Raw genomic sequence first — 23,431 nt, 5'->3', positions numbered from 1 at the left:
GATATAGAGGTGAAAATTTTTCCAGGGGATTAAAATATTATCATCATTTTATAGGGGAGAAAAGAGAGACTATGTTGCATAAATGTGGTTATACAGGATCAATTCCAGAGCGGTGTGGATGATAGATGTTCTGAAAATGTGCCCCAAGGTCAGTAACAATATTGACAAAAAGAGTACCCGCTCAAAGTAAATACTAAAGATGAGTTAGCATTGCAGGTACTAATATTTAACAGAAAGTGTTGACTTGTTTTTTAGTGGAATGCAAACCTGATCCATACATCCAGACTTACTATGTGTTCAGGTATGTAATCATTATTGCAACTGCTATTCAGTGAAAGTTTTTCATAGCAACAAGGCAGAGTAAGTTGGAATATTTATGACTTATGTTTTGTGGTTAATTTATTTCACAGGTTAAGTTGTTGCAGGTGAAAAAAAGTTTATAATTCTTATAGCATATGAAGCAGTGAGTGTGAGTAATTTTTTTGCTACCTTGATAACAGTATTTACTAAACTATCTGGAGAGTCAGTATTAGTAATGTCATTTCAGCAGAATATTGTTCCCAGTCTAAGCAAGAATGAATATTCTGCTGTTAAAAGGTTTGCCAAAACAGTGTCACAGCTGCAAATGTAACTTTCAATGTAATTTTGAATTAATAGTGAAACAGTATAGGTGTAAATCAGTGTTAGGCTCAGTAGTGCTTTATAAAACTAGTTTTACACTCTTTATTGAACATATCCTAAAGAATGATTTTGTGGTTTTTAGGATGAACTGGATTTACCGGACTTTTTATTTCATTTTCTTAGTTGCTTCTGTTTACAGTGGTAAGTTAATATATAATTACTGAAATTTACACACAGCCTAGAGCAACTCTTGCAGAAGGGGAGAAGATTAGTACCTGCAGCCTGCTCCTGGGAAAACGGTTTATTCTGCTGGATTGAACTTAGTTAAATTTGGGTAACTGGCATGACCCTATCATCTGACAGGGAACTTTCTAAAGGGGCTTTCCTGACACTGTCCTGCCACCCCCCAGACTGTCACCTCCCCCAGCACACATGACACCATGCCTTTCTCTAAAGGACTGAGACTGCATCCACATTGTAGCTGTGAAATTAGTGTGATGCTCCATGTTCTGTGCCCAATGGCAAGGTTCGTAGCCCAAGCAGGGGAAGGAAGCTTTGGGGCTGCAGGAGGCAGAGTAATGTAAGCCTTTCGTTCTGTGTTAATGATTTACTTTGTTCCATTAGCAAAAGTTAAACTACAAAAGTTACATTGCACTCCTCTGAAATTCCCTTTCCTGATAAATTATAGCTAAGGCCTAACATGGGTATAAATTCAGTAATGTATTAAATGATTTCTCAGAGAACGATTAGGTAACAGCTTTTAAGCAAAATCTAATAGATAAATGACATATTATTTAAGAAAATATTTTACCTGGATTTAAGTCTCAGCAAAAAAATCTTGGAAAATTTCTGAGGCCTAGAAAACATTTTAATTAAATCAAAGTGTCCAGAACTGGCACAGTTTTGCATGGTGCATAGTTTTACAGCATAAATTATTTTTTTTGTGTGTTAATTTGTGCTAGAAGAAGATAAATAGGATCCAAAATATCTGGTAGAGTAAACAATTGCAATATTATTTTATTTTAGCTTTAGAACTCACTTGGTGTATTCTAAGAATTGAAAATGTTTTTTCTGTGAATTACAAAGCTGAATAAAGAAATGCTACTGAGAATATTAAATACTGTATTTTAGAGAAATAGCTTGAAAGTAAATAGATATATATACATATATATATATATATATTTATACCAGAGAACTTGGATATTTATAAAGTCAAATTTTTTACTAACAAGGATTTAACCTTTGAAACATATTAGCACACATAGCACATATGTCTAATAATCCTCATTTATCACTTTTTAAAAAAAAATAATGTATTATACCTGCGTGAAGGAACCACTGAATTGCCAAAGTATAGCTTATAATCATATTAAAAAATAGAATCCACTTGTAGTCTTTTAAAACTATCAAATCCTATATGATATTACCTTTTGTTTTCATTTTAAATATTCCTTGATACACTATGATCACTCTATAATAACAGTTTATGCCACTAGATAAAATGTTTTCAATTTGGTTTCCTCCAAGTCTGTAAAAATACATTATTTTCTCTTTATCTTTTATCCAAGAAAAAGCACTTTGCTAGATGCAGGGATAAAAATCACTGTTTCATTGGTTTGCTACTCCTTTTGGAGGGCAAATTCAAAAGGGGAGTGGTCTCCTGTGGAAAGACAGCTCTCTTGTGTGTTTTAATACAGAGATCTTAGAGCCCTTGGAAAAACTACTGTGCTTCTTCACTACAGCGGACATCCAAGACCCCCAAGTGTCCTGAGACTGACAGGACCAGAGGGACTGGCCTGATGCTGTGTCAGGGGAGGTTTTGGTTGGATATATAGAAAAATGTTCTTCATCCAGAGGGTGGTTGGACACAGGACCAGGCTCCCCGGTGAAGTGGTGACAGCACCAAGCCTAACAGACTTCAAAAAATGCTTGAAAAACTTTCTTGGGCACATGGTATTACTCCTGGGGATGGCCCTGTGCAGGGCCAGGAGAGGGTCTCAATGATCCTTGTGGATCCCTTCCAGCTCAGCATACTCTGTGGTTCTGTGATCTCACAAGTGCCTTCATTTTGAAAGATGGGAGCAGGTTTCTGCTTAGGTACCTTTGCTGCAGAGGTCCGCAGTGTGAGTGGTTGCCAGTACAGAGTTCAACATGCCATTCAGAGTTAAGAAGCCATGCAGATGCAAGGTAGTAGAACAGCTCGTTTTTATTCTAGACTGTTCCTGAGACATTATTCCTGTAACAGTATTTTCTTCATTGTGAAGAAGGTTTGGGCAGTTCAAGGTAGAGTGTGAAAGAGCTGAAGCTCTGTGAAATGCTGGGAGCCATTGAGCCTGTGCACAGTGGCACCACCTGTCATTCTGACCTCAGAGAATCCCTAAAAAATAGGAAAAAAATAGTTTTTCATAAAAGCTTTCTAACTCCTTTTGGTCTCTGCACTTTCTCTTCCTGGTTTTCTTCATAATGATGTTCTGTGTTGGTCTCTCTGAGGAGAGTCTTCTGCTATTCTTGAGAGTTGCCACTGGAAAGGCACCTTCCTCCTCTTCCATGCAGATCTGCCTTGTGGCCCATCCAGCTTCTTGGGTTTCTCTCTGGGTTCAAGCTTCCCTGCTCCAGCACTGGGTATGAGGCAGGGAACAGAGGGAGACACCCTAGACTGTATTACTTCTGCTGGAGTGAAAAGATGGGACTCTCAGAGGAATTGTGCTACTCACCCCCCCTTACCCACTTTTCCTGACAAGAGCCTGTCTTCAGTGACAAAGAGCAATGGCTTCACCCTCTTCTGCTGAACTGGGTGTTCCCATCTCTAATAATTGACACATTTTGTTATTCCGTGTCAGAATGTGTGACTCAGATCTATGAAAATACATTCTTCCAAGGAGGAGACCTCACTACAGTTTTTACGCCGACTGCCAATTACTGCCAAATAGTGTGTACTTACCATCCTACCTGTCTGCTCTTCACCTACTTGCCAGCAACATGGACTGAAGATCCTGCAAAAAGGTAGAATGTTCATGTACTTGTGTCTTTTGCTGGTCTCCTGTGATAATTTAGAAACCTGGTAACATTTTGACAGAACACAGGCATGCAGAAAAAGGTGCAGGGTTGCCATGGGAAGCAATGTCATGTATCTCTAAAATTGGTGATCTGATTGAAGATGAAAATGCTTGAATTCAAAAGGTTAAATTTGACAATGCCCAATATTTTACACACCAGGCCTTATAAGGAAGGAAAACTGACTCTGCTCTCCCTTCTCTAGGCCACGTATTTATTGTTGAGGGACAATGTGAATAATTTCACATCTCCAATGATCCCCTGTACTTTTCCCCATTCTTTTTATTTAGCATGTTTTTCTCACATTTAAGAATATCAGTAGCCTGAGAGAATGAGGTTGTCTTCTCTCTATGACCTGTGCATTTCTGTCCTCTGAACCCTGGGCTCTGCTTCTCATTTTATTGAGACCTCTTGGAGCTCCCACAAGCACAAAATATTCTCATCTGCCACCACTGCTAACAAAGCATGTAAGGCTTGACACTATTATTCTTCCAATTACATTTGTCAAAATTTGAATGTTGAGGGATATTGGCCAGGCTGCATTTCACCTGAGAAACAGTTATGAAAGTCTGTATTGTACTGCAAAAACTGTGAATTGCTGCATTTCAAAACACAGGTTCTCCTGCTATTTAAAAGACAGTGATACAGAAATGCTGCCGAAAGTGGATATGGAAGGAGCTATCTCTGGACATTCCTTAAAACAGTGTAACCATATTACTGGTAAGATATGGTTATTCACATGCATGCATCATAGCAGCTGTTAAAAAATTAGCATTTTGGAAAGAGGAATAGAATCAGGGAAGCAGTCAAGCAGTGATTTGTGTGTTCTTTGCCAGACTACTTTCAAACACAGGTGACAAAAAACACTGGTTTTACTCTTCTGGCCGACCTAACCACCACCCAGGCTCCCCAGATGAGAGAACAGGGAAATCATGCTCCCACAGTCACTGTTTCATTTGCTAGAGGCAGACAGCAACCCATGCTTTAACTGCTGACTCCAGTTCTATAGATTAATTTACTACTAGAATTCCACTCCAGAAAGTGGCTCACATGTGTGACCCTGCTTTATAACTCTGAGGTGCAGATGCTCAGCAAGGCAAAAGTGCACTGTCACAAAGTGATGCTAATACTTTTGTGACTCTGTGTAAGAATTTTTTAGCAGCTGCCTCTTTTCAGGTATACATGCTTTACATGAAGACTTAATGGCAGCTTCCCATTCCTGCAAGTTATCACCAGGCATATTAAAAGCCTATTAAATGTGTTATTTCATGTATGTTTTAAATTTGCACTGTCATAATGATGTCATTAAAAGGAGATTAAGCATGGCATGGTACTTCAGAAAAATGGAGTGAGGAAGAATATAGTTATTCACTTCCTGCCTTTGAGGACAAATAGTGTCTTAGGGATGTCAGGGTAGTTCTTTAGTTGTATTGGTATAGCATCTCAACATGGCAGGACTAAGTGGGTTTTTATGCAAGTTCTGCACTGTAGCTATTATCAATAAATTGTGCTTGCTTTTGCTTGCCACTTGCCCTTCAGAGCAGTCAGGCCCCTTAAAAGCTCTTTCCTGCCAGTAACCCTTCATGTTTGTATTTCTGAGTATCTTGGAATAGAAAAAGAGATTTCAGTGGGATGTTATTCTTTATGCTATTAAGACTAATTATTATCACTGGAATTACTGAGAATTGGACTAAAATGAAAATCTTTCCCTACATGTTTGAAGATGCCTCAAATCATTGGCTGCCTCTTGCTCTGTGAAATGACCTTCATTTCAAACCCTCAGTTGCAATCCTCCCTCTGTGGAGTGTAAATGTTATATTCTGACTCAAGCAGGAAATGTCTATTCCTTACGAGGACAGAATTTACCGTTTAAACTGCTCTATTGATTAGGAATTGGGAAAATATATTTTTATATGGGTTCTGAGTTCTTGCTTTGGTGAATGTCATCCTGGTCTCAGTCAGCCACAGTGGTTAGAGGCCCTCTCTCATGTAGGCAGAGGCACTGTCAAAGTCTGCCAGTTCTTCCCCTTGCCATGAGGTACCACACTAAACCTACATTTCTGATTTGGTGCTAGATCTATGTATAAAGTGTGATGTAACTGAAGTGAGCGTGGGATGTGGCATCTGGGTTGTGCGGGCTGTGTCATACAAACTGCTATCTTTTGGGCAATTTGGGGCACGGGATGGGGAAAAGAATAGAAGTACATTTTCAGAACTTGGTCTCTCTTTCTTCACAGCTTGCAGCCCAGATGTCCATGTAGGACTGGATATGGAAGGGAATATTTTTGATATTACTATGGCTGACAGCTATCAAGAATGTCAAAAACGATGTACCAATGACAACCGTTGTCATTTTTTTACATATGCCTCTGAAGCATTTCACAATTCAAGCTTTTGGTAAATACAGGTTGGATTCATTCCCCTGGACAGCTCTGTGCCTAAATAGATTAAATCTCAGATCACTTTAAGGTGCAAGAATTTATTCATCCTTGCAATGTTTGTTCACACTTACAGGAAGGAAAATATCAACAGTAAATCATCTTCCATTTGTCCATTGGTGAAAAAGACACCTTTTACTGAATTATTACAGCCCTGAAAAAAGCTAAAATCCTCTGAAATGCAAATTATATTGATAGCTGTGCTGCATTTTTGCTCTGTTAAATCTTGCTCTGCTTATTGTTCTGAAAATAGCATCATCAGAGCATCCAGAGAAATGATTTCATTTTAATGAGACCTATTTTTGAGCTCTTAATCTGCTCAATTTTGCAAGTTAAACATTGTTCAGCTAGCTCTGTTCATCATTTGAAGTCTATTCTAGAGGTTGGAGATTGTTCTGGCCCATGGCCAGACCGTGCACAATGGTAGGAATTTTGGGTTCAGGAGGATGGATTAGTCCAAGGAAGACTTGTTTTCTTACCACTTTCTTTATTCTTTGTCATTCAGTAAAAAATGCTTCTTGAAACAGACCAGTGTAGGAACTCCAACCAACATTAAGGTGCTTGATGAGGTTGTGTCTGGATTCTCTCTAAAGACATGCCAGCTTTCTGAATCAGGTAACTATTTAACATCTCTGATTCTGGTTAGTTTTCAGGGTCATGTATTCTGAAATGCAATCAATTGCTGACATACAGAAATGTTTTATTATGTAGAATAATCTTATTCTCAAAATATGGTTAGTACATTCAGGGACAAGGGAGGTTAATATTTTTTTAATTTTTTCATGTTATCATTTGTCTTACAGAAACAGTTCCCTTTAAAGATCCAAAGGATTCTTTCATAAGATTAACTTGATGAAATTGTATGTTATCTTCGTATCATGGATACAAAAATGAAAGATAAAAGCCCATCAGATTCAAAGATAAGGGAAATATAAAACTTTCTGCATTCTGTTTATATACTGTGTATGCACTTGGAAATTTTTAAGGGAGATCTGCAGCTTTCTAATACAGTTGGCTAATAGGAAAGGATATATTATGCATTTTGTGAGTGATATGTGATGAAAGCAAAAACTCTGTGCTTGTTTCTGCAATCATCAGTCAGACAAAATTCTCAAGAGTCTAAAATCAAACAGTGTGTATCAAACCTTCTTTTTCTCAATTGAAACATCTTCACTTTTGTATTATTTTCTTTTTCTTTTTAAATGTGTCTCCACTTTGTCTCACTGTGATATTTTCCCATCTTAATGACGATGATGTTATTCTGCTTTCATATATCCTTATTTTATCTCACAGAAAATCAAGTTTTCCTGTATAAATCATGTGTTGTAGAGACTGTATCAATTCTAAATTCTAAATCAGTGCTTGGGTTTACTTCTGGGCAGTACTGGCACAGCATCAGCACTCTCTCCCCAGTGTTCCTCCCATCAATAGTCTGGGGGTGGGCAAGATCCTGTGACAGAAGACAACTAGGTCAGCTGACCCAAATTATCCACAGGGACATTCCATATCATGTCATATCAGCTCAGCTATAAAGTCTAAGGAAAGGAGGAGGAAGGACAGACATTTATTATTCACAATGTTTGTCTTCTGGAGCAACCACTACGCATGCGGGAAGTGGATAGATATCACTTGGTGATGGGAAGTAGAAAATAAAATTATTGGTTTTTTTCTTCTTTGCTTGTGTCTATGAGAACTTTTGCTTTTGCTTTAGTAAACTGACTTATTTCAACCTATGAGTCATTTTCCATCTCATTTGCCCTCACCTCTCCAGCTGAGAAGAGGAAATAATAGAGTGAGTTGCTGGACACCTGGCATCCAGCCAAGGTCAACCCACCAAAGTCCTTTTTGGTGCTCAGCACGGACTTTTCCTATAAAACCTTGTTTACCTGAAACCACAAATTCTCTGGCTTTTACCCTCCTGATTCTGTCCCTGATCTTTCTGGTGGAGGAGTGAGTGAGTGGCTGCAAGGGGCTTGCTTGTTGGCTGGGGTAAAACCATGAAATAATGTGAAAATCAATTTTGCTTCTGCCTATCTTTCTCTACTTTCTGTGTCTTGGTGAAAGAGGCAAGAACAGGCAAGAGAGAGAAGTAATAAATTGTGTGATCATAGAAACATAGAAAGCACTAGTGGATGAAGAGGTCATCTAAGGAGGTAATCTGTCCTAATCTGAGACAGATGATGTATACCTGTCCAGACAGAGATTTGTAGAATGTAGTCATAAAACCTCTGTAATGTCTTCTGCCTTATTATTTTGTCAGTATCTGAAATGGGTTTATTTTAATATTTATTTGAGGATTTTTTCTGACTTTATTTAGATTATTCCTTTCTGTGTGGCCATTCATTTTGTGCCTTTGCCTCTCTGAATTTATTCTTATGCACACACACTATTACACATGCATAGTAATTTATCTGTTTTCTGCCCTTTGCAAAGCATCTTCCTGGAGATCACTGAATATTGAGCAAATGATCACTGAACCTGATCCTTGGGACTGTGGGTTAGCTTCCCTGAAGTTTCAGATCCACATTTTTGCTTTAAATATAATTTCCTTTGAAACTATCCATTCTTCTGAATGCTATTTTCCCTTAACTTAGAATCTTACCTGCTAATTGCAAGAGTTATTTGACTTTAATTTTCTACATTTCTGATTATATTGTTTTACTGTTCTTATTGTGTAATTACTGCCCAGTATTGCTGTGTTCTCTTGCTTATGTTTTTTGAAAACCTCATCAAATTAACAGCATTCACAGTAAGCTCTGCCTCTTCTTAGTTTCCCTTTCTGTAGTAAGATGCTCCCAATATGTTTCTATAACACACTGGGCAATATTGACTTGGTTTGCTGTACTTTCTCAACAGATCAAGTTCTCTGCTGCCACCAAATGTGCTCTCCATGACTTTACATATTCAAAAATATTCCTGAGAAATAGTTTCTGGTTAAAATGCTGTGTTACCTTTCCAGGTTATCAATCACAGAAGGAAAATAGGAATAAAGATAGAAATGAATAATCTGTAAATCTCAATCTTCTGATGATATAAGTTTTTGGAATTTTTATATATTTTGTTCTTTTTTTTATACAGATTGTCAAATGGACATTTTTGAAGATCAAGTGTTTTCAGGAATTAATATTACAAGTTTTTTCACTCCTGATATTTCTGTCTGCCAAACTATTTGTACATATTTTCCAAAGTGCTTGTTCTTTACATTTTTTACCAGAAAATCGCAAATAGAATCTCAAAGGTGAATATGACACTTAAATGATATTATGTATGTAGATTATTTAAAGTTTACTTTTTAAAAACACAGAGTCTTTTTTTAAACACTAATTTCTTTACTAATATATGTAAATTTATGTTGAAAGGCTATTTTAAGTAAAGCACAGCTTTTTATGGTTTTTTTTTCATAAATTTATAACTTCCTGTGGTCATTTAAACTGTTTTCCAATGTGATCAGGGCTTCTGTATTGTGGTTGTGTATCTGGTCTTAATCTGAAAAGAATTATACATGTCAAAAGTACAGTGAGCCTCCAGATTGTTTCAAAGACTCAAAGCTGAATTTTATGACGTTGTCGAAAATGGCCATCTGGTTTCCTGGCAGGGTGAACTTACTTGAAAAGATTTTTCAATTAAGTTAATGGCTTTAAAAATATTTCTATTTGGCTTTCTTCTTTCATGTTTAGTAGTGAGAATAGTTAAAAATCAACATTACAAACAAATCAGAAGAATAAAGTTTCAAAGGAATTTCAGAGAGAAGCAAAGCTGAGATGGTATGCATCATCTAAAGTCACCTCTTCTTTATATGTATAGATACTGTACCACCTTTACTAGTATTGTTTTATGGCATTTCACAGCACTACAAAGATGGCCTCAATTTAATGTGAACTAGTGACCTTAGTGAATGTATTTTCTTATTAAATACATCTACAGACTGAGACTTGAGAGAAAAGAGTGTATTTAGGAAAGAACCTTCTTTTACCTAAACAATTTTTTTTTTGGATGTGAGAACATCCTAACAGAACAGGTTTAGTTACTGTGAAAAATATTTCATTTTAGAAATCTTTGCCTTCTGAAGACATCAACAAGTGGAATTCCAGAGGCCCTCATATTGCAAGAAAATGCTGTATCAGGCTTTGGCCTCCTAAATTGTAGAAGATCTTTTCCTGGTAAGCAATAGATTACAATAAAAATACTAAGTTTGAATTAATCTAATTAACAACTTTCTGATGCTTTGAATGCAATCATTCTTACAGCCTGCAATTCCCGCACTTACACCCATATGGATTTTTTGGGAGATGAACTTAATGTCACTTACACTAAAGGACACAGAGCCTGTCAGCAGGTTTGCACAGACACGATCCGCTGCCAATTTTTTTCCTATTCTCTCCTCCAAGGTTCATGCCATGAAGAAGGGTGAGATATATTTTTTAAAATGTTCAAAGATTCCAGAAATAATCACTCAAGAGATGTGGTGAGGGAGTAATGTATGTGCTGTTTGGTGAAAAAAATACAAACTAAATGTTTGCATTAATTCATTGGCAGAAAGTGTGCGTGTCACCTTAGAATGTCCTCAAATGGATCTCCAGTGAAAATAGTGCGTGGACCAGGAAGTATTTCTGGATACTCACTAAGATTATGCAAAAAAAAAGCCAGTAAGTAAGTAAAATTAAGTAAAACTTCTTTTATGAAAAATAGACAGTGCTTCCCTGATTACAGTGGAGGAGGCCAAACCATATTTTTTTTAAAGTGGTTGCAATGTCCCAGTGTTCTTGTAAAGTTAGAATGTTCTGGAAAAGTGAAGTCAGTCAGGTCTTCACATAGTAAACACCAGAACAGCGCTTTGAATTTGGTTTTAATAGACTTTATGATCACAAACCATGAAAAATGTGTCATGTATCACCTTCTTCTCAATACGCGGTGCCTACTCAGTGATCAGCAGTAGTCTCATCTTCATTTTTCATTGGTGAATGCAAGTTGTCTTTAAGCTCAGTTTTAAATTATTTCTGTAGCGTGTATGCAGCATTCTGCCAGAACAATTAGGATTGTTGGTGGCACAGACTCTTTCCCTGGTGAGTGGCCGTGGCAGGTCAGCTTGCACGCCAAGCTGTCTCGCCAGAGACACCTGTGTGGGGGCTCCATCATCAGCAACCAGTGGATTCTCACAGCTGCTCACTGTGTCACGAGGTGAGACCTAAACCTGAATGCACAAATATGCCCCAAAGTTTAACCCAGCATGCAACATTAACTGAAATCTACCTTTCAGGATGATAACAATGAGAACTAGAAATAGATGAACCACTTTAATGTAACCAAACAGTGACATTTTCAGGTAGACATTCAGTTTCTTAATGTAACTTAATGTAACAATACTTTGTCCCTTTGTAGCATGGTAATGTACTGCTGATGCAGAATTATTTCAGTGAATCTGGAAGGTAAAATTCTAAAGCAGACAGCAGATACCTACAGAACCCTAGACATTCTCATGAGATACGAGTTTTTTCTTGCTATAATACTGCACTAGGCTATTTAGTCACAGACTGACTCTTTGTCTTTTTCCCTCAGTCTAGAGAATCCCAACATTTGGCGTATTTATGCTGGTATTTTAAGACAATCAGAAATAAATGAGGATACACCCTTCTTCAAAGTGGAAGAGATTATTGTTCACTCCCAGTATAAACATGCACAGATTGGATATGACATTGCTTTAATGAAACTTGCTAAGCCTATGAATTTTACTGGTATGTAACATATTGCAGAGGAATTGTGAAAACATGCAGGAAGACACAGGGCTGGCATTTCTATGGCAGCGCATGACACCTGGGCTGGCTTCCTTTAATATGCAGTTACTGGGCTTTGAAGAGAATCTATTCTGATGGCTTTGCAAAAAAAAAAAAAAAAGTGTGGCTTCAGTTTATGTGATGGGAATGATACATAGTGTAAGGGACAGAGCATGACACGGGGGCTGTCTTCAGGGGTCATGTAGATGCCCACAAAACCTTACTCTTGCAGTTGTCTCTGCTGGACAAACTAATGTTTTCTCTTGTACTTTAGATCTTCAACTACCTATCTGCCTGCCATCAAAAGAGGATGCCAACATATTTTATACTGACTGTTGGGTAATTGGATGGGGTTACAGAAAAGAAAAAGGTACAGGTTTAAAATACTTTTAAACAGTGAATTTTTGTATTTTTAAAATGAATGTGTTTGACAAAAGTATTTCCCCTTCTCTAAAAAAAGGAAATTCTGCTCTGTTCTCTGCTCTTAGATATCACTATTCCTTCTAGACAGTACTTTAATATAATTCTTTATTAGAATTGATTTCCATTAACACACTATAAAACATAAATGAAAGATGTATGAAATTATCATTAAATACCTCCATGCTCTGACACAATATTAATTTTATAAATTGGTTCAATAGTTTGAAATATCTGAGAAGTCCATCTTAAATACATCTTGTACAACACTCAAATACTCTTTAGATTCTAGCTTAATCTACTGGCAAACCCCAGTATCTATCTGGATTTTGTACACTCTTGATTTCTTCCTAGCTGAAAAAAAAGGCAATAAATGTACCACTGAACTGTTTTGAATTACAGTCTGCACATAACTCATGTTTTTTTTTTTTTTAATGTGATTGTATTCATATGACTTTAGAAACTGGAGATAGAAGTATGTTGCTTTTCTTATTATAGACCATGACAATGACTTGTGTTTTGATAGTAAATGAAATCTGAACTCCTCTGATTTTATGTGGAGATAGGCCAAAAAGCTCTTAATTATCAAGCTGTGGTTTTACAGCTATTTGTTTATATATATTTATATGTGTCATTTTTATATGTTTATTTGGATGTATATGCACCTATTTAGAGAGTACTTTTTCCTTTATACCCGTGACTATCTGAAAGTTATAGTTCAATGTGAAATCTTACAAATTTAGTTACTGTATGGACAAATTTCTTCTGTTAGTTACTAGAGAAAAGGTTACTTTTAAATACTCTTGTTTAGTCTATGTGCAAATTTCTCCATCTTAGAACCTACTAGGAGAGAGAGCAGCACAGATTTGGCAAACTGGGAGATTCCAAACATGTTGCAACACTTTACTAGGAAATAATAGTTACTAACACAAAGCAATGCTCCAGGGGGCAATGTCCTGAGAGCCATTCACACATGAGGATTTGTTGCACATCACAAGGGAGTTTTGAAGCTTTTTTTTCCCAGCCATGAGAAAGAATATGGCATCATAAAAACATTTAAATTAGAAGACAATTCACATTGTTTGCTAACACAAAGAAAGGAAAATCAGTGTCATGAACATCTATTAACACTCTAGAAGCAGTAGGCTCTCACTTAGTAGTATCAGTGTATGGAGATTTCTAGAGTGGAATTTTAACCTTTATTTTGCTAGAACCAAACATTTCTCATGTTGCCTTCTTACACAGGTCGGGTACAAGATATTCTTCAAAAGGCTCCTGTTCCCTTCATGTCAAAAGAGGAATGCCAGGCAAGGTACCGGAGGCGCAGAATAGGTGACAAAGTGATCTGTGCTGGCTATGATGAAGGAGGAAGGGATGCTTGTAAGGTATACAAACAGTATTGTATGGGTATAGATTCCAGCCAGATGTTCAAACATATAAATGAATACTACAGTTATTTTTAATTGTTATTAGTGAAGTATGATTATCAATAGAGCTCTTGATCGACTTGTCACTTTGGGTTGTCAGAAGCACTGAAAACCAAGGTATATGGAAAATATCTCTTATATGACATTGAAATCTTTAGGGATTGATTCCATGGATAGGAAACTGAGTGTGGATATAGAGATATCCATTTAGGGAATAAAACTCTTCCTTCAGACTATCAGAAATCCAGAGAGTGCAAGTGTACTATCTTTAAGCATTTCTCCAATAAGAGCAGGTTTCCTATGTGTTTGGTTTTTTTTTTTCTATACCTTGGTAGGAAATACAGTACATAAAATAAAGCATCCCCTGTATATAAACCAGAAGGGAGGGTGCCAGTAATGCTATTAAAATGCATGGGGAATAGAAGGCTAAAAACAAACTGTGAAAACTGCTCTGTTCATAATTAGGGTTGAAAATGTCACAATAGCATGAGTTCTGTGAACCAAATTCTCTGCTCAAGAGTAAACTCACGCACTTTCACCAGCTGAAATATTCTGAGTTAATTTCTGCAAGAAGAAAATAGTCTGATTATTAATATTAAATTCTCTACCAAATACAGTTTTCACTGCAAACATTTAACACTTAATAATTGTATGCTGAAATGTTACTATTGATTAGTAACATATAATTAGTTAGGAATAAAAATACGTGGAGCTGGGAAGTAATTTTCCCTCTATTCCAATTGAGATTTCTTTATGTGATACAGTGTAACAGAACATGGAGATGCTGTTTTGAAAAATAACACACTTGCTGTTGTCCTAACAACCCATACAGAATTAAAATTCTGTAAGGAGTCTTATGTTCAGAAAGGAATAGGAAAAGAAAACACAAAGGTGTTTTATCCTGAGCGGGACAGAGTCACTCAAACAAGACAAGGCATTTGGAGAACTGAGATACTAAATACACGGCCATAAGGAAAAATACCCTCAAATTGACTGTTTTTCTTACTTGCATATATAGTTTTTTTCATTGAGTTTTAAATCACTGCATGTAGATAAATTAGTAATAATATTATAAAGAAAATAATAAAAAACATTAGTTTTGAAACTGCATGGGAAGGAGAAATTGTTTGCAATGACTATTTAGAAATCAATTTACTAAACAATCAGAACACCTTCTTCACTCCTCTCTTAATCAGTCCTAAGTGAAAAGGATTGAAAGCCAGACAGTTATGCTGGTGGTGATACTGAATGGTGCTGATTTTATTCAAGGCTGTCTTTGTGATAGAAATACTGATGAGGCCTCTTCCTTGCCTGCTCTCTCTTTTTGTCCTGTGACACAGGGAGACTCAGGAGGGCCCCTGTCATGCAGGCACGAGGAGCTGTGGTATCTGGTGGGCATCACCAGCTGGGGCGAAGGGTGCGCTCGCCCCAGGCAGCCAGGAGTCTACACCAAGGTTGCTGACTATTTAGACTGGATTCTGGAAAAAACTACATAGTATGAGGATTACTGACTCACTCAAAGTGTTGCTGTGGAATAAAAACCCTCAGAGCTATGGGATAAAATGTATTAGTGCTTTTTCAATGGTGTTTTTTGTTACCCTGGAATGTAAAATACTTATTTTAAAATTCAGAAAAGCAGGAATGAATGAATTTTCCTATTACTAAATAAAAAGCAGTAATAACATTAAACTCTGTGATCACTGATTTGGCAGAAAAAAATTTATTGTTGAGCCATGGACTTCTGTCCTTGCTAGCATTAAACAGGAGTGGAGGAGGTTGCAGGGCACATATGGACCTGGGAGCTGGGAGCTACTTCTGTCTTAGGAGGCTGTGACACAGCAAAAAGAAATTTCCCTCCCTTGTCTGAATGTAGTTAAAATGGGTGAACCATTTATGAGCTTACTAAAGGGCTGAGGGAAGGGAAGCTGAGGCATGGAGGTTCCTATGCAGTTGCATAAACCTAGTTTCCTTGGGGAGTTAACCAAAAAAGTCTCAGTACTAACCAAGAAAACAAACCCAGAGGCCTTGGCAGAGGGACACATGTAGATGCAGACTAAGACCAAGCCCAGTTCATGCTGGAAAATCCCATCCTGCTGTTCCCAGCAGTCTGCCAAGGGTTTGCACAAGCTTGGTTTACCATTGTGCTGTTTTCTCCACTGCGCTTTGATCTTCTCAGGACCAAGGCAGGGAGCTCAAGCCTGTCCCTTAGGGTGCCTCCAAGTTACCAAACACCTAGGTTATTGATACACAGATGTTCTCTAGGCACATAGAATGCGAGCAGAGGAAGGCATGAAATGCACTGTTTGCTACATTGCTACTCTCCAGACTTTTTGCATTCCCAGCTGCAAGGTCACTTGAGTGTGTTTACAATCCCCACCAGTCTTTCACTTTTAACCCACAGCTCCCAATGAGCTGTCTGTCGCTTACATTATTCTAATTTCTGTAGAAATTTTTATGGTGAGAAGGATAATGAGGGTTTACTTCTTTTGAGGGAGAATATCCAGAAAATCAATATAAGGATTCCCCTCCAATATATAGATTTATTTTTCAAATACCTAACTCTCCATAATTAAAGAAACAATTTTATCCTCTTCCTATTTCTCCTTATTTCCTTTTATCATTTCTTGTTACTTTGTGTCAGGTAGAAAACATATGTCATGGCTAAAATTAATACTAGTGTGAGAAACAGGAGTCAAAAATTAATTATTTGCCCACAGTAAGGAACAGCATTTCCCACTGCATCAGAAAGGAGAGTAGAGTACTAACACTGTCTCTGCCAAACTTTATGAGCTTGTTTCCTAATCATCTACATTACCATAATTGCTGAAAATATGTTCCAGAGTGCTACTCATAATTGCCCTACACCACACTGCGAGATAAACAGCAGGAGTGGCTCTGCAAGTAAATGAGGTCATGAAACTTAGGAATTAAACATCAGATTTATGGGAGAAAATAATCAGGCTGCTGAAAATTACTTTTGTCCTTAGTTTTTTTATGCTTTATTTGTAAATAATACTGAGGAAAAGAAATGTAGTTCCACACTACAGCTTATATTCTTATCGGTGTCTGGAGTCAGGGTGTGCAGTGCTAAACTGACTGCAGTCAACAAACCTGAAATCCCAAAGCTGTATTCAAAGCTTGGGGAGTTGATCTAGCTTGTTTGTTTATTTTTAAAGAAACAGAATTCAGAGAAGGGGTGAAAACAGTCCAAACTTAACAGGAGAGGAGAGGTAATGCTGCTGTTACAGGCACATCTGGGGAAAGAGAGGTACTGCCTTCCTTTGGGCCAGTAGCAGACTCCTGGTGACAGGGGCTTGAGTCACTGGGGGTGCACAGTGCCAAAGTTCTCATGCACTGGGGGTCCTGGCTGCAGGACGTGGCCGTTCTGAGCCAACAGGAAAAGTCTGGTGTGCGCTGGGGGAACTGGATCAAGGGTAAGAGGGAAGGCACATCACTGTGCTGGGATTTTTGCCAGCACTGCAGAAGCAGAGCAGGAGATATGGGTGGGGGCCGATGTCTTTTCACGCTCTGTTTAATCTGCAGCTGGTTTAAAATAACAGCAAACCTCAGACATGCTGTCAAAAACCTAGAGACTTAAATAAGGGACTGAGAAAGAAAAAATAGAAAACTGGAAAAAAGAGAAAGATTCTTGGCATTCAACTGTGGTTCTGTCCTCATGGGGAAGGAATGAAGACAGCTGGAAAAGAGTTGCCGAGGGAAAAAAGGAATTGCTTCAGTAGGAAAACAGAGGCTGAAACTATCTAAATAAGAATCATCAGGAGACCATCCAAAATACTTGTCTGCTGATACTCAAAATGTGTAGGCTAAAGAATATATGCAATGTCAATCTGATAACTTATAATATTTTCTCATAATAGTGCTGTCATCAACTTTTTCAAATGCATAAACAGATAAAATGTGTTCTTTTTTTTTCTTTTCTTTTTTTCCTTTCCTCCCTTTTGTTTGTTTGTCTGTTTTTCTCTGCTACAACTTTTTTGTAAGTATTGCAGTAATAAAGAGGAATGGCACTCAGCAGTGCTCTGTAGACCTCTGCAGCTCCAAGTTTTGTTTCTCAGAGGTATTCCAGGTGACAGTAATAAGCCACAGGAAACTCAGCTGTTCCTGTGGAAAGGATAAGTGATCTCAATGACTGCAGACATCCCTCATGAGTAGCTGTCGACCAGATAAAATACCTTATTGCAATATATTTTCACCTGGAGCAGATATCCTTCAATGACATTTTGCATTATTTGTCAATCCCTTAGTAATAAATTCCTGATGGCTAAAAGTGACTACCTTGAATAGTTGTGTGGAGAATACAACTTTGTTTAAGATGAATGACTTTGTTTAAGATGAACTATGTGAGGGAATGTCTGATCTTTTTGTGGGTAGATACACCAGCATGATATGTAATTCATTGAGACCTTAAGACTCATGGATAGAAGTATATTGGTGTTATTAAGTGTTATGTTGCTTGGGCTTTCTGGTATCAATACATGACTTGCACTAAGTGAGAGGCAGTTTACGACCTTTATTTATTCTCCCTTCTAATCTACCTCCCTGGGGAAAAGTAATTTTTAAAAAATGAACAACCAAAAACCTATCTCAATCTCATTAAAGAAAAGACTGGTCTTATACTTTAAATCTTCCTCTGTTCATGTTGGAACAGAAGATAAACACCATCTCTTTAGTTGTTATTTTGATTAATGGCAAGTGTCTCTGGTTGTCCTGAAAGTCAATAAATCTCATAATCTTACTTAGAGATGTAGAAATTTTGGTAAGGGCAAGTGCCATTATTGATGTATTGAGTAGCAGCATTAGTCTGGCCTGATATTTTTGTACAAAGATTCCTGATCCCAGAAATTTTCAGGCTTGTTCATTTGAAACACTTCATATGTGCTGTGACAGTCTGGAGAACAATTGGTTAATCATAAAATAAAGGCATATTCTTTTGCTGCTCAAGTGGACTCAAATTTTAACTTGTAATAGTTTTCTCTGTAATCATTTTAATAGAATTGTAAAGCAGAAAATCCAGTTTCCCATTAAACTGGCAGTGCAGTGTTTCCTACCACTGCTGGTACTTTGCTTGATGTCTGAGTTTGAAGGACGATTTCTTGAAAGTGATCTGAGCTGTGAACAAGAAGACATAAAGCCTCTCATTTCCTCTTGCTTAGAGAATTCAAAATCTTTGCAGTGAAGATCTAGAGAGATCATCTAGTAAGTCCATTTCCTCTGATTTCCCAGCAGAGGGGAGTGGAACAATTTGGTGTAAGCTCCTAGGGTAAGTTTAATTTGTTCTGTGAAAAATTATTATTCTACTGTAATGAAAAATGAATCTCTGATGCTGAAAAATAGCAAACTGTATGGAATTAAAATAATTCACAATGGCATTCCTCATGGTAGGAGAACTGTGAATTCTAATTCTCTGCCTAATTTCCTGTATGTATGGAGGATTCTTTGAAAAATTATTGCTAGATGCTTTTTTTTTTCAAGTATCTGCATTAAAATGCATTCAAATTGGATTTCTACTTCAAATAGGAGGCAACGTTATTTTGCCTCTGAGCAATTATAACAGATATGCAATGCTACATATCTATAGTGAAGCATTTCCTGGAGTAGTAAATTGATTGTTTTTCCTGTGGTGTTTGTGTAGTAAATCATATTATAGATATGAGATGTGTTAGAGTTACTAGAGATTGTTGCACGCTACAAGAAATTTTTTCATGTCTTATGCAGCGGAGTTCGGTGTTTTCTTGGTATTGTGAGGGGTTTTGGTTTTGTCATGTTGTTGCTTGGGGTTATTTGTGGTTTTGTTTTTATTTTTTTATTTTTTTTTAATTTTCTGCAGTTACTCTTCATGTTTTTGATGCTCTTTCCCATCACAATGTGACGTTAGCAAATACTGAATTGGCTCCCATTTTTTTTGTTAGCTGGTTTATTTGTGGGGGAACAATGATACCAAAGGAATAGGACTGCATGCACAGGGCGTGCAAGAGTTTAAGGGGAGTTGATAGGAACTAGAGCAAAGTTAAACTGAGTTGGAACAAAAAAACAATAATCAATGAAACTTGAAGAAAGACCAGCCTAAACAGTATATACACACCTGGGTGTGTGGAACTGAAAATATGATGGAACACCTAGACATCCTTTCCAGGTCCACAAAACAGATACCCCAGGACCTGAAAATTAAATCATGTATGATGCAGGAAGTCTTTCTGTGCTAGGAAGTTGTGGAATCATCTGAAGTGCAGCATTGCCTAACACGACTGTGCTGTGCTCTGACCCGAGCTTATTATCGCACAACTCTGCTGTGATTTGCTGCCCTACACTGAGGTACCAGATACAATTGTCAGGCTCATATCTGTACTTCCACTCCATTTCCACTGACTGTACCATCTGGTAGACTTCGTCTCCCAATAACCTCTTTGTTTATTTTTGTCCCTGAAGTAATCTACAGGTGTAAAAGTGTCCAGTTTTTTTCCCCAGGAAAGGGATTAATGAGCAGAGAGATGGCTTTCGCCTTCAGACTTAGGATGTTATTTTTTCTTATCTATATTACATTCTCGCAGACAGTGAGCACTTCTACACACTAACCTAACAAGCTACAAGTGGTGACCTAGAGCTCTGTCCACAAGGCCTTTTCAGTATAAACCATCCAATTATCAAATGCCAACTAATTTATTTTTACTTTTAACCTAATGACCCAACACCCGTGTTCCACACTGCGTACTTTTTCATCCAATCACCCAATACCACCAAAGCCATGAAGAAGAAGGAAGAAAGGCAAAGACAAACCAATGCCCTAGAACCTCCATCTTGTCCCTCATTCACTGCTATATCTCAAACTCTAAACTCTAAATTTTTCACCCAGTGACTTAACCTTATTCTATCTAGCTCACACTTTCACATTCCCTGTTTCTCTACTTAGTTTTAGAAGCCTTCTCCATGGTCTTGAATTAAACCCAGTGTTCTCTTGAGTGTCTGAGCCTGTCAGCACAGATAAAGAGACATTTTCTCTGCTTGGGGCTCCAATATACAGGGATTTGGAGAATGGTATGGTTTTAGTTATCACAGGAGATCTAAACAAATATCTGTTCTGGGGTGTTATTGGGCGATGAAGCCTTCCTGAAGTTTACTGTGTTGTCTGTCCCTAGTACAGCATCATTTTTTTGAATGATTCCTGTTGTTTGAGCGCTGCTGCTAAGGGAGAGGTGCTCCTTAAGGACACACCATCCATAACGTGTTTGAAGCTTCTATGTTTCTGTTCTGTGATTCCATTTTTCTGCTCATGGTTCGCTATTTAAGAGCTTTAGGCATAAGCATTTTGTTTTTGACCTTGTGCAACATGTTGAGTAGGGAATGAGTCACACTCCATACACCACTCAGTGTCACTGGGGAAGGAGGGAGGAGCAGTATCATCCCATGGGGGGCAGAGTGAAAGTGTAGAAGGAGAAGGACAAAGGAGCTGCTCCTGTCTTCAGGGCTTCCTGGGATTTGGCTGTTTTGGCAGATGACTTGATGCCATAATATTATCTGAATGCAACTAATTTTCTGAACTCTATTTGTGGAAAGAACTGGGCTCAACAGTTAATAAAATATTTATATGATTAATACTGAATGAGTCCACACAATCCAAAACTTTGAACTTCGAAGAACCTGAAAGTTTAAGATTGGCAGAATGAACTGGTGTGAATAGTAGAATTACTGTAAACACGGAAAAAAGATGGAATAAAGAGGTTTTATATTTATTTACAGTAAATTTATTGTGCTTATTACCAGAAAGGTTTTTATGGATCTCAATAAATCTCTGATTTCTTCAACTTTCACTAAAATTTCAGGGAAAACCAGAAGCTTTTTAATGTATTCTAAAATAACTTCCAATAGCTTGTCACTAGGTGGAGCTTTAGCTTTAATTTGTTTTGAGTTCAATGGCTATGATGAGAAAATGAACATCTAGGAGGATATTTTTATTTCTATAGCTGATAAGTAATAATAAATAATTAAAATTCCGTCTTTGTTTGTAGAACTTTCAGAATTCAATGGCAGCAGATATGTTTAGCTTCACATTTCTTCATGGCACTGGAGCATTAAAAGACTGTAGGATGTGAAGACTGACCAAATCAAGTTAAACAAAAGCTATTTGCCTACAGCTCCCTGCCTATGGAACCCCATAACATTTCACATGTTAATAAATAGGCATAAAACCAGTGAAAGACACAGCCAGGGCCCTGAGCATGTCTGCTCTCTCTGGGGGCTTGGCTTGTGGCCAGCTTGGGCACAGTGCAGTTGTCTGGCCCTGAATCAGGGAGCTGGGGAGACACAGTTGGGGGAACCAGCCTGGGGAGCTATGTGTGACCCTGGCCCTCACTACTGTGCCTTATAAGCTGAAAACAAATTTACCCTGTAGTTTAATAATATATGAATAGTTGTTACTGCCAAAATCATACCCATCTGTTAAAAATTCCTTTGTCAGGTTTTCATATCTGGAAAAACCTGCAGTGAGATTGTCTGAAATGGATAAGTTGCTCAGTATTGGGAAGAGATGATAATCTGAAATATTAGTCTCCAGCATTACCTCTGAACACAACCAAAGGGAACCATGTGGAACAATGTCCCAGGTACTGCAGGTTCTTGAGCAGAAGAATAAATAATATCTTGCTCTTCTACTACAGCTCTATCATTTGAAAGTGGCTGTTGATCTTAGTAAAACTTAGACCACTCAGGCAGGAGGAAAGAGATGTTCTTTCTGTGCCTCAGTGAACAAAACAAAGATTTATTGTTATTATTGTGGATTAAAGAACATGTGACTTCAAGTTGTACTAAGAAGGAAGCTGGAAAAAGCTGTTTGGGATAAGGAGAATGAAGCAGTGGGTAGGGGGCAGTTGAGGATATTGTGGAACTTTCATCACGGGAAGTATTTAGGGCTAGGTCACACCATGCTATTACTGGCCCTGCCTTGCATATGAGGTGGACTGGACCTTCCAGCTGCTGCCTGTGATCATGAACAGCAATACAAAATCATGGGTTTTGTTTTTTTTCTCTAATTTATGTGCATTTTTGATTATTTGTCTGTTTATTTTGCATGACCATTCTTTAACTGGTTTGGTCCTTTCATTCTCCTGGAAAAAAACATTTTTTATTATGGACTTAAGTTTTCTTCCTTGCTTCAAGAGATTTTTGCTTAGAAGACTCGAGTCTATATAAGATCATAATAAAGTGAAAGGAATAAAGGCAAATTAAAAGATAAAATAGGGTTAAGCATTACTAATATAAAGATACGAGTTAATTGTGCTGTATTGCTCAATGTGATTATGCCACTGGCATGAGGAAACACCAGGCTTCATGCTGACCTGGCTGTGCAGGGACCCAGCACTTGTCTGTGCCTCAGCCTGAGCTCTTTGGGCTTGGTTTAACCCTGAGGAGTGGTCAGTGACTGCTGCCTGACCTGTTTTTGGCTGGAGTGGTGGGGAACTCTTTGTGGTAAAGGCCAAAGAGAGCTGCAGCGAAGCAAAGAGCATGCTGGGGTATCAGGGCTGGGGGAGCATTGCTCAAACTCGACTGGGAAGCAAGGAGAAACACACCATGATAAAACACAGGAAAAAGATAATTTCAAGAGGATCTTTGGGATACCCAGCAACAACAACATACTTCTCTCAGTGAATGATTGAGGATGTGATAGGTGCTGTATGTACAATCTCTC

The 23,431-nt window shown here is 37.8% G+C and overlaps 1 protein-coding gene across 2 annotated transcripts; it reads left to right on the top strand.

Moving 5' to 3' along the window:
- Positions 1–252: 252 nt before the first annotated feature.
- Positions 253–15,298, top strand: LOC111927976 (coagulation factor XI-like). 2 transcript variants are annotated; one of them, XM_023925091.2, is made up of 15 exons: positions 253–301; positions 764–822; positions 3,462–3,624; positions 4,292–4,395; positions 5,913–6,072; positions 6,619–6,728; positions 9,192–9,351; positions 10,164–10,273; positions 10,361–10,520; positions 10,650–10,759; positions 11,117–11,291; positions 11,670–11,845; positions 12,159–12,254; positions 13,550–13,616; positions 15,072–15,298. In XM_023925091.2, exons 2-15 carry the CDS (start codon positions 765–767, stop codon positions 15,199–15,201), a joined length of 1,779 nt encoding a protein of 592 aa, XP_023780859.2. In that variant the 5' UTR covers positions 253–301; position 764; the 3' UTR covers positions 15,202–15,298. The 2 variants fall into 2 exon arrangements, with proteins under 2 accessions (XP_023780859.2, XP_023780858.2); XM_023925090.2 differs by having other exon boundaries at positions 13,550–13,689.
- The last annotated feature ends 8,133 nt before the right edge of the window (positions 15,299–23,431 follow it).

This window comes from Cyanistes caeruleus, chromosome 5 (assembly GCF_971803275.1).
Source record: "Cyanistes caeruleus chromosome 5, bCyaCae1.hap1.1, whole genome shotgun sequence".
Taxonomy (NCBI): Eukaryota; Metazoa; Chordata; class Aves; order Passeriformes; family Paridae; genus Cyanistes; species Cyanistes caeruleus.
Note: the sequence above shows the minus strand (reverse complement) of the source record. Positions and strands in the feature narration are given on the sequence as shown.